A 12,771-nucleotide genomic window follows, 5' to 3' on the forward strand; every position below is an offset into this window, starting at 1 on the left:
CAGAGTATACAGAGTAAACTCTCGAAACTAAGGCCTAGTTAGAAAAATAATCCATAATAAAATAAGAAATACATTTTTGAATGATTTGCCTGACCTTTTATACAGAGTATACAGAGTAAAGTCTCGAAAATAAGGCCTAGTTAGAAAAATAATCCATAATAAAATAAGAAATACATTTTTGAATGATTTACCTGACCTTTTATACAGAGTAGACTCTCGAAAATAAGGCCTAGTTAGAAAAATAATCCATAATAAAATAAGAAATACATTTTTGAATGATTTACCTGACCTTTTATACAGAGTAAACTCTCGAAAATAAGGCCTAGTTAGAAAAATAATCCATAATAAAATAAGAATTACATTTTTGAATGTTTTACCTGACCTTTTATACAGAGTATACAGAGTAGACTCTCGAAAATAAGGCCTAGTTAGAAAAATAATCCATAATAAAATAAGAATTACATTTTTGAATGATTTACCTGACCTTTTATACAGAGTATACAGAGTAAACTCTCGAAAATAAGGCCTAGTTAGAAAAATAATCCATAATAAAATAAGAATTACATTTTTGAATGATTTACCTGACCTTTTATACAGAGTATACAGAGTAAACTCTCGAAAATAAGGCCTAGTTAGAAAAATAATCCATAATAAAATAAGAATTACATTTTTGAATGATTTACCTGACCTTTTATACAGAGTATACAGAGTAAACTCTCGAAAATAATACCTAGTTAGATAAATAATCCATAATAAAATAAGAATTACATTTTTGAATGATTTATCTGACCTTTTATACAGAGTATACAGAGTAAACTCTCGAAAATAAGGCCTAGTTAGAAAAATAATCCATAATAAAATAAGAATTACATTTTTGAATGATTTACCTGACCTTTTATACAGAGTATACAGAGTAAACTCTCGAAAATAAGACCTAGTTAGAAAAATAATCCATAATAAAATAAGAATTACATTTTTGAATGATTTACCTGACCTTTTATACAGAGTATACAGAGTAAACTCTCGAAAATAAGGCCTAGTTAGAAAAATAATCCATAATAAAATAAGAAATACATTTTTGAATGATTTACCTGACCTATTATACAGAGTATACAGAGTAAAATCTCGAAAATAAGGCCTAGTTAGAAAAATAATCCATAATAAAATAAGAAATACATTTTTGAATGATTTACCTGACCTTTTATACAGAGTATACAGAGTAAACTCTCGAAAATAAGGCCTAGTTAGAAAAATAATCCATAATAAAATAAGAATTACATTTTTGAATGATTTACCTGACCTTTTATGCAGAGTAAACTCTCGAAAATAAGGCCTAGTTAGAAAAATAATCCATAATAAAATAAGAATTACATTTTTGAATTATTTACCTGACCTTTTATACAGAGTATACAGAGTAAACTCTCGAAAATAAGGCCTAGTTAGAAAAATAATCCATAATAAAATAAGAAATACATTTTTGAATGATTTACCTGACCTTTTATACAGAGTATACAGAGTAAAATCTCGAAAATAAGGCCTAGTTAGAAAAATAATCCATAATAAAATAAGAATTACATTTTTGAATGATTTACCTGACCTTTTATACAGAGTATACAGAGTAAACTCTCGAAAATAAGGCCTAGTTAGAAAAATAATCCATAATAAAATAAGAAATACATTTTTGAATGATTTACCTGACCTTTTATACAGAGTATACAGAGTAAACTCTCGAAAATAAGGCCTAGTTAGAAAAATAATCCATAATAAAATAAGAAATACATTTTTGAATGATTTACCTGACCTTTTATACAGAGTATACAGAGTAAACTCTCGAAAATGAGGCCTAGTTAGAAAAATAATCCATAATAAAATAAGAATTACATTTTTGGATGATTTACCTGACCTTTTATACAGAGTATACAGAGTAAACTCTCGAAAATAAGGCCTAGTTAGAAAAATAATCCATAATAAAATAAGAATTACATTTTTGAATGATTTACCTGACCTTTTATACAGAGTATACAGAGTAAACTCTCGAAAATAAGGCCTAGTTAGAAAAATAATCCACAATAAAATAAGAAATACATTTTTGAATGATTTGCCTGACCTTTTATACAGAGTATACAGAGTAAACTCTCGAAAATAAGGCCTAGTTAGAAAAATAATCCACAATAAAATAAGAAATACATTTTTGAATGATTTATTTGACCTTTTATACAGAGTAAACTCTCGAAAATAAGGCCTAGTTAGAAAAATAATCCATAATAAAATAAGAATTACATTTTTGAATGATTTACCTGACCTTTTATACAGAGTATACAGAGTAAACTCTCGAAAATAAGGCCTAGTTAGAAAAATAATCCATAATAAAATAAGAAATACATTTTTGAATGATTTACCTGACCTTTTATACAGAGTAAACTCTCGAAAATAAGGCCTAGTTAGAAAAATAATCCATAATAAAATAAGAATTACATTTTTGAATGATTTACCTGACCTTTTATACAGAGTATACAGAGTAAACTCTCGAAAATAAGGCCTAGTTAGAAAAATAATCCATAATAAAATAAGAATTACATTTTTGAATGATTTACCTGACCTTTTATACAGAGTATACAGAGTAAACTCTCGAAAATAAGGCCTAGTTAGAAAAATAATCCATAATAAAATAAGAATTACATTTTTGAATGATTTACCTGACCTTTTATACAGAGTATACAGAGTAAACTCTCGAAAATAAGGCCTAGTTAGAAAAATAATCCATAATAAAATAAGAAATACATTTTTGAATGATTTACCTGACCTTTTATACAGAGTATACAGAGTAAACTCTCGAAAATAAGGCCTAGTTAGAAAAATAATCCATAATAAAATAAGAATTACATTTTTGAATGATTTACCTGACCTTTTATACAGAGTATACAGAGTAAACTCTCGAAAATAAGGCCTAGTTAGAAAAATAATCCATAATAAAATAAGAAATACATTTTTGAATGATTTACCTGACCTTTTATACAGAGTATACAGAGTAAATTCTCGAAAATAAGGCCTAGTTAGAAAAATAATCCATAATAAAATAAGAATTACATTTTTGAATGATTTACCTGACCTTTTATACAGAGTATACCGAGTAAACTCTCGAAAATAAGGCCTAGTTAGAAAAATAATCCATAATAAAATAAGAATTACATTTTTGAATGATTTACCTGACCTTTTATACAGAGTATACAGAGTAAACTCTCGAAAATAAGGCCTAGTTAGAAAAATAATCCATAATAAAATAAGAAATACATTTTTGAATGATTTGCCTGACCTTTTATACAGAGTATACAGAGTAAACTCTCGAAAATAAGGCCTAGTTAGAAAAATAATCCATAATAAAATAAGAAATACATTTTTGAATGATTTACTTGACCTTTTATACAGAGTAAACTCTCGAAAATAAGGCCTAGTTAGAAAAATAATCCATAATAAAATAAGAATTACATTTTTGAATGATTTACCTGACCTTTTATACAGAGTATACAGAGTAAACTCTCGAAAATAAGGCCTAATTAGAAAAATAATCCATAATAAAATAAGAATTACATTTTTGAATGATTTACTTGACCTTTTGTACAGAGTATACAGAGTAAACTCTCGAAAATAAGGCCTAGTTAGAAAAATAATCCATAATAAAATAAGAATTACATATTTGAATGATTTACCTGACCTTTTATACAGAGTATACAGAGTAGACTCTCGAAAATAAGGCCTAGTTAGAAAAATAATCCATAATAAAATAAGAATTACATTTTTGAATGATTTACCTGACCTTTTATACAGAGTATACAGAGTAAACTCTCGAAAATATGGCCTAGTTAGAAAAATAACCCATAATAAAATAAGAATTACATTTTTGAATGATTTACCTGACCTTTTATACAGAGTATACAGAGTAAACTCTCGAAAATAAGGCCTAGTTAGAAAAATAATCCATAATAAAATAAGAAATACATTTTTGAATGATTTGCCTGACCTTTTATACAGAGTATACAGAGTAAACTCTCGAAAATAAGGCCTAGTTAGAAAAATAATCCATAATAAAATAAGAATTACATTTTTGAATGATTTACCTGACCTTTTATACACAGTATACAGAGTAAACTCTCGAAAATAAGGCCTAGTTAGAAAAATAATCCATAATAAAATAAGAATTACATTTTTGAATGATTTACCTGACCTTTTATACAGAGTATACAGAGTAAACTCTCGAAAATAAGGCCTAGTTAGAAAAATAATCCATAATAAAATAAGAAATACATTTTTGAATGATTTACCTGACCTTTTATACAGAGTATACAGAGTAAACTCTCGGAAATAAGGCCTAGTTAGAAAAATAATCCATAATAAAATAAGAATTACATTTTTGAATGATTTACCTGACCTTTTATACAGAGTATACAGAGTAAACTCTCGAAAATAAGGCCTAGTTAGAAAAATAATCCATAATAAAATAAGAATTACATTTTTGAATGATTTACCTGACCTTTTATACGGAGTATACAGACTAAACTCTCGAAAATAAGGCCTAGTTAGAAAAATAATCCATAATAAAATAAGAAATACATTTTTGAATGATTTACCTGACCTTTTATACAGAGTATACAGAGTAAACTCTCGAAAATAAGGCCTAGTTAGAAAAATAATCCATAATAAAATAAGAAATACATTTTTGAATGATTTGCCTGACCTTTTATACAGAGTATACAGAGTAAACTCTCGAAAATAAGGCCTAGTTAGAAAAATAATCCATAATAAAATAAGAAATACATTTTTGAATGATTTACCTGACCTTTTATACAGAGTAGACTCTCGAAAATAAGGCCTAGTTAGAAAAATAATCCATAATAAAATAAGAATTACATTTTTGAATGATTTACCTGACCTTTTATGCAGAGTAAACTCTCGAAAATAAGGCCTAGTTAGAAAAATAATCCATAATAAAATAAGAATTACATTTTTGAATGATTTACCTGACCTTTTATACAGAGTATACAGAGTAAACTCTCGAAAATAAGGCCTAGTTAGAAAAATAATCCATAATAAAATAAGAAATACATTTTTGAATGATTTACCTGACCTTTTATACAGAGTATACAGAGTAAACTCTCGAAAATGAGGCCTAGTTAGAAAAATAATCCATAATAAAATAAGAATTACATTTTTGGATGATTTACCTGACCTTTTATACAGAGTATACAGAGTAAACTCTCGAAAATAAGGCCTAGTTAGAAAAATAATCCATAATAAAATAAGAATTACATTTTTGAATGATTTACCTGACCTTTTATACAGAGTATACAGAGTAAACTCTCGAAAATAAGGCCTAGTTAGAAAAATAATCCACAATAAAATAAGAAATACATTTTTGAATGATTTGCCTGACCTTTTATACAGAGTATACAGAGTAAACTCTCGAAAATAAGGCCTAGTTAGAAAAATAATCCATAATAAAATAAGAAATACATTTTTGAATGATTTACCTGACCTTTTATACAGAGTAAACTCTCGAAAATAAGGCCTAGTTAGAAAAATAATCCATAATAAAATAAGAAATACATTTTTGAATGATTTACCTGACCTTTTATACAGAGTAGACTCTCGAAAATAAGGCCTAGTTAGAAAAATAATCCATAATAAAATAAGAATTACATTTTTGAATGATTTACCTGACCTTTTGTACAGAGTATACAGAGTAAACTCTCGAAAATAAGGCCTAGTTAGAAAAATAATCCATAATAAAATAAGAATTACATTTTTGAATGATTTGCCTGACCTTTTATACAGAGTATACAGAGTAGACTCTCGAAAATAAGGCCTAGTTAGAAAAATAATCCATAATAAAATAAGAATTACATTTTTGAATGATTTACCTGACCTTTTATACAGAGTATACAGAGTAAACTCTCGAAAATATGGCCTAGTTAGAAAAATAATCCATAATAAAATAAGAATTACATTTTTGAATGATTTATCTGACCTTTTATACAGAGTATACAGAGTAAACTCTCGAAAATAAGGCCTAGTTAGAAAAATAATCCATAATAAAATAAGAAATACATTTTTGAATGATTTGCCTGACCTTTTATACAGAGTATACAGAGTAAACTCTCGAAAATAAGGCCTAGTTAGAAAAATAATCCATAATAAAATAAGAATTACATTTTTGAATGATTTACCTGACCTTTTATACAGAGTATACAGAGTAAACTCTCGAAAATAAGGCCTAGTTAGAAAAATAATCCATAATAAAATAAGAATTACATTTTTGAATGATTTACCTGACCTTTTATACAGAGTAAACTCTCGAAAATAAGGCCTAGTTAGAAAAATAATCCATAATAAAATAAGAAATACATTTTTGAATGATTTACCTGACCTTTTATACAGAGTATACAGAGTAAACTCTCGAAAATAAGGCCTAGTTAGAAGAATAATCCATAATAAAATAAGAAATACATTTTTGAATGATTTACCTGACCTTTTATACAAAGTATACAGAGTAAACTCTCGAAAATAAGGCCTAGTTAGAAAAATAATCCATAATAAAATAAGAATTACATTTTTGAATGATTTACCTGACCTTTTATACAGAGTATAAAAAACACTAAAAAACTGTAAGTTTTGACTCCTTCCTTTTTGTATTTATGTAATCATATATTAATGAACAGTATGATTGGTTTAAATTTTTTTTTTGAGAATTAGCCCATGTTTTAGGTTAATGGTTTGTTTATTTTAACATTGTATATATTTATAATGTGCAGTGTTCATTATGTTATGTTCTCTGCAATTAATTTAAACATTATTAAATTTATGTTGAAATGTAGGTACATACGCTGGGATTTATTTTGGGGAGATCCAAATGTTTTCGGGGAAGTCCAAATTCAATAAGAGGATAAATTATATTAACATTTGTGAAATCACCCGTAAAATTAATCTAAATTTATTTTAAAAAGTCGGGATTTCAGAGGAGTCTGGACCCCTAAGACCCAATCCCTGCATAGGTTCCTGTTAAAGTTCGTGGACTTCCTTTTTATGTAATAAACGTTTAAAACATGCGGTACAGTGCATAACAAACATTTATAAAATATTGACCTATCCTAAGTAATAAAAAATATGAGTAACAGCTGGTTTTGGTAGAAAATTTGTGTCTTTAATCGTAAGTCCGACCTGTCTGACTTTTGTTTGTTTGTTTTCTTTTGTTTTTGTTATCTGGTGTGTCCTTCCGTCGGATAAGTCGGATAGTCGGGAGTGTAATGTAATATTATTGATGATTGATATGCGTTATAATTTCAGGCGAACGATCCAAGATCAATTGACGACAGTGAATGGCCGAACGATGCAAGCCATCCTGATCGAGATGCGAAACCAAGACCGAGACAGAGATGGTATTCTCACTGTTTCTCATATAACTAATATCTTCCGAAAGTGCCAGGTACGTCCAATTTTATTATTGAAAAGTGCATGTTAGTGTGAAAGTGATTTACGTAGGAACTTGTGAATTTCCAAACAAACAAACAAAAGCACCAAGAAACGTAAATTGTACTCTGGAGTTTAAAAAAGTCACGAATAAAAGAAAGCAAATTACAGAACGACAAACAGGCAATTTATGAAACGTCCTATACTACATGAAATACGTATAACTGGATAATGAAGTTGGCCTAGTTTTACTACATTCAGTAGAATATTAAGCCACAATAGCATAATGAAAATACTAAATTCTGGTAACAAAATGCACTTATTTTTATCAAAAAATTTTTATTTCTCTTTTAATTAAGGAAAATACAGTATTTATTAGGAATTTAAAAAAGATCCAAATTTACGAATAATTCACTCGAATATTCAAAAAACTAAGTACCATACAATAATTTCAATTTTCATATTTTATAAATTTTGAAAATTTTGCAATTTGTATGGCGCATGGGAATTTAAGAGCAAAATGGGAATTTCTGATTTTCGAGATGGGATTTTATAAAGATCGAGGTTGGCATCACTGACTCCTATTCCGAGGCAACGAGGAGATTGGTTACGACACTGCCAGAGTATTTATAGGTTGTATGTAGCCTATTACGACATGAAGAACAAATTTTATGTTCTTAACAATTTACATATGTTACCCGCACCCTGTTTGTTTTGCAAATACGGAAAATTATGGTTAACTATTAAATACTCGTACTTGTGCTCTTAGAGAAATTGTTTATGGCTGACAGTAACAACAGTTTCTGTTGTAAGTGATAGTGAACTTGTGAATGTAACAGAACAATACCCTCCGAAGACAACTAAAACACTAACTTTTTTGGTCCATTAACTTATTAATCAATATTTTAATATACGCGTTATTACTTAAGTTCCAACATAAAATACCACTTAAGCTCATGTAAGTCAAACACGTGTATCTCCATGTGATAAAGTAAATATAATGCGTTGCGTGTAAAGCGCTCTTAAATCAATGTCTCCGCAATACCTAATGGAATAAAGAAGAAAAGCTCTGTTGTTGAAGGACAAATGACGAATGCGTTATTGTAACTTTATATATGTTGCTGCTTTACGATCTTGTCTTCGAAAACTTCTTCTATATATATTTCCTGATTATAAGATTGTGTTTCGGTTTAAAATATGTATAGATACGTATACATGATTTAAAAATATACGGTACACTTGACCATTCCAAACAGTGGCGTAACTACAATGGAGCGAGTGGAGCAGCTACCCCAGGGCGCACAATAAAAGAACGCAAGGGCGAAAAAAGAAAAAATATGGAAAATTGTTCCTTATGCAAAGAACGTTTGAAAACATTTCAAAAGGTACGCTATGACTATTAGCAGTTAATAGGCAACAGCCAATACTGGAGGCGGATCCAGGAATTTTTAAGGGGGTACGCAGGTCTGAAAAATAAACTTGAGACATTTTTCGATATTTATTTCGCTAACAAAATATGAACTGCAGTGCTTCATAATACGTACTTTTCTCCAGGGTGTCTATCGGTCACGAAAGTCACGAAACTCGTGAAAAAGTCGCGAAATTTAGCTTTTGTGTCCCAATTTTTTTTATCTGTACAAAAATGAATGTAAACGGCAAAATTTTGTTCTATAAAACGTCAAAATTCACCATAAATATATATATATATATATATATATATATATATATATATATATATATATATATATATATATATATATATATATATATATATATATAGAGAGAGAGAGAGAGAGAGAGAGAGAGAGAGAGAGAGAGGAAAGTATATAAATATGGAATATCATTTACTAATTAAGTAATTACTCGTCACCAAAACTGAAAATATCAGCAAAATATACTTTGAAAGGTAAAGTAGAATGTTTACTACAGCACTAAGGAGTTACAATCATCTCATGAATAAGACTAAGATAGATATTAATGATTTACTGAAAACGTGCGATTTTTTCTGTTTACGTAAATGGGTCTAAATATGGAATACTTGTAATGGTCTATTTACAAAACTCACAAATATAACAACATCCTCGGTCATATCCAAAACATTGTACGTGGCACCATAATTCACACATAAAACACATTACTCATTGCTCTCCATGATTATCTTGTGAGAAGTTTCCACCGCAAGAGACATTCGGCATCAGGACTATTGGGATAACTTCATCGTCTGGCTGAGAAAAGTCTAAAGACGAGTCTTCGAAATTGATTTCACATTCTTTTGATGAATTGGAAGAGCTCTCTCTGTGTCGTTTTAGACGTTTGTACTTCGTTCACGATATCTTTAGGTAGCTGTGGGCTCATTTGTACTGTTCTCCTTGCCCTATACGTGTATTGTTTATTATCTGAGTTTTCATTTTCTGTTTTGTTGTTTGTTGGGTTACTTTTCTCCTGCTGCTGAAGAGCATTCTTATATGGTGAAGATGTCAAAACTGCAGCTAGTTCTGGTTTTCTTCCGATGCTGCCCAACTGCTTTCTAGGATTTCGAAGTGGTATTACTTCCTCAAGACTAGCCAGGCATTTAATTTTAGACCTCTTCTGCCATATTCTTAGCGTTAGTCTTCGTGAAGAACTAATATTTTTTTCCATTAGCAATAAATATTCCACTAATTTAAATTAGCGGATTTTCCAACTCTATAGGTAATACAGTTTTGCGTCCAAGTATTGTTTTGGCAACTTCCTAAAGTATAAAGTGCGGATTTTAATTTACAAACCTAAATAGAGTAGATCTGGGAACATAATAATATTTGGCCTGTTTTAGGTGTACCATTTACTTACTTCTGACCTAGAAGATGGCTGCTTGCCCATTGTTTCTGATGACACTCTTTCTTTTTGGATGAAGGAATGTATGTATGGTACAAAATAAAGAGGAAAAATAAAATAAAATACTGAGAGATACAATTATGGAATACTATTCCATATTTATCACCCCATTGGTATTCCATATTTGTATCCTTGCCTCCTTGGAATGTCACATGATGTAGCAATGTACAAAACACTTCAACTCTTTTCTACTTTGTACGAAAATGATCGTTGACATTTTTCGAAATTCAGAATGCAAAGTGACAACAATTGAACTTCATTAAGAATAAAATTTACTCCACTGAAAACTTACCTACAGAAAACTCAGTAACCAGAAAAAAGTATCAACAGCTGTATCACACTGGTTCTTTCGTCTAACACTTTCTACTCAGCTGTGGCGTAATATCCATAACTCTATAACAGTCTGCACCTATCACCCTTACGCGGCAGCACCATATATCCGCTATAGGTCGGTATTCCATATTAGTAGTACTACTCCATATTTGTCTCCTTTACTATATATATATATATATATATATATATATATATATATATATATATATATATATATATATATATATATATATATATATGGTTGACTTTAGACGCTACCAAATCTCAAACAAAGCACGCTTCCATCGCATGCATGAAAATTCGATCCAATTCACAACAAATTAATTCTTGAGAATGTTACTAAATTTTATGATTTGGAAAAAAAAAGGTCACGAAAAAGTCACGAAGTTTCATTTTGGAATTTTAGTAGACACCCTGATCTCCGCCCTTCTGGAGATGGCATTGAGGAAAACCATGTTGTTCAACAGGAGAGAATCCAGGATTACCATGAACTGGAAACGCATACATTATCTGCAATGAGTGAAGAACGCACTAAGAATCTTACTTTAGAGAAATTTTAAAACTTTTTTCCCATACCCTTTGAATAAGTGCTTCATTAGGGACTAATTTATATATTTTACTCCCCATGGAAGGGCGCGCGAGCCCCGCGCCCCCTTTCCGGATCCCCACTGTCTGATACCTGGACAATCGTCACTGTAATGTTTAGCTAGCTGCCTAGTGAAAGTTTTGCATGAGTCATTGCAATCAGCGCGCCGTGCCTCCTCTCGGGGGTTCTACCCCCACCCGGAAATGAAACGAAAGTTGGGCCTGTTTGAAACCTAGTTGACACATAAAACTATCCTGTACTCCCTACTTATATTAAGAATTATAAATAATGATATCATTCTATCTTTAAAGTACAAAAGGAGCAGTAAAAAAAAAAAAACATTTGCTCTCTCCGTCTCAACCACCCTGATTATAATAATATGAACATAGTTCATATTATGTATGTAGTGGTAACTTAGGAAAAAAATACGTAAAAACTTTAGGCTTCTTAGTAAAAATAACGTAGTACACTGTTAGCATAGACTATATATATATAACGCAGGAGCTGAAATGCGTGGGGCAGGGGGCTGGTATGAGTAAATCGATGATCGGTCGATCCAGGGCGCAGTAAAACTAGTTACGCCATTGATTCCAAAGGTGATATAACTAGATTTCCAGGAGGATCCACACATCCCTTCGACCCCCCTGTCTTATTCAACTTTTAGGATGACTTGTTAAAAAATAATTAGATAATTATTAACTACTCTAAATTTAGAGCGAATTAAACACCTTAACATATTTTCTGGCGCTTACGCGGGACTCTGCGAGTTGCTAGTTTCGAATATCACTTTATTATGAATCCTTAAAAAATTCCAAAATTTTGCCGCCCCCTAAATTCTGCCGCCCTGTGCTCGAGCACAGAATAGCACTTACCTAAATACGGGCCTGGAATAAAGGGTTAACGGATGAGACGGAACCAACTCCCTTTCTCTCTCTCTTACGTTTTTGTTCTGATACCTGTCGACAGGCAAACGGACATGGACGTTCTATAACACTTCCAAAACTTCTACATAACATTCTTTAGAAGTCTAAAACTAAAACACTTTAGAGGAGTCATAGGACAATTTTGAACAATCTTCGTGTCGTTGCATATAATTGAAAGTTACCAATGACATAATTAGATCATTTCTAAAAATACAGTAAGGCCCTATTTTCCGCGAGCGGATCATCCGTGGTGTGGATTATTGTTGCTCTCAAGCAACATCGCATTTTATTGTGTTATCCGCATGAATTATAACTTCAGTGATCATTTAATTAGCATTATTGCTTTCATACAATATTCATATATATGACTTGCGGGTCTCTTCTTTAGATACTTCTAATCTTCGTCAACAGGGAACAGTCAAATTTAGTATTGTAGAAGCTCTATGTTCTGCAAAAGTTCATTTTTTTATTTTTTATTAGTGATTTCTTGCTCTGTAGGAAAATATTTCAGCGAAACTGCTGCTAATTATTGAGAGTATTTTTTATGATATTTGACCATAATAGGGCAATGTTGCTCAGTAGCTCCACGTAAGA

General features: G+C 30.2%; 1 protein-coding gene across 2 annotated transcripts in view; it reads left to right on the forward strand.

Annotated features, from left to right (window-relative positions):
• The window catches only part of LOC145672399 (uncharacterized), a 290,548-nt gene that overhangs the window by 216,037 nt on the left and 61,740 nt on the right, over nucleotides 1–12,771 (forward strand). For both annotated transcript variants that reach the window (XM_081741553.1, XM_081741554.1), the window contains exon 5: nucleotides 7,339–7,477. In XM_081741553.1, coding sequence (XP_081597679.1) covers nucleotides 7,339–7,477 — 139 coding nt within the window. The remainder of the gene's footprint in view (nucleotides 1–7,338; nucleotides 7,478–12,771) is intronic.

The sequence above is a fragment of the Thermobia domestica genome, chromosome 16, assembly GCF_964235325.1.
Source record: "Thermobia domestica chromosome 16, izTheDome1.hap1.1, whole genome shotgun sequence".
Taxonomy (NCBI): Eukaryota; Metazoa; Arthropoda; class Insecta; order Zygentoma; family Lepismatidae; genus Thermobia; species Thermobia domestica.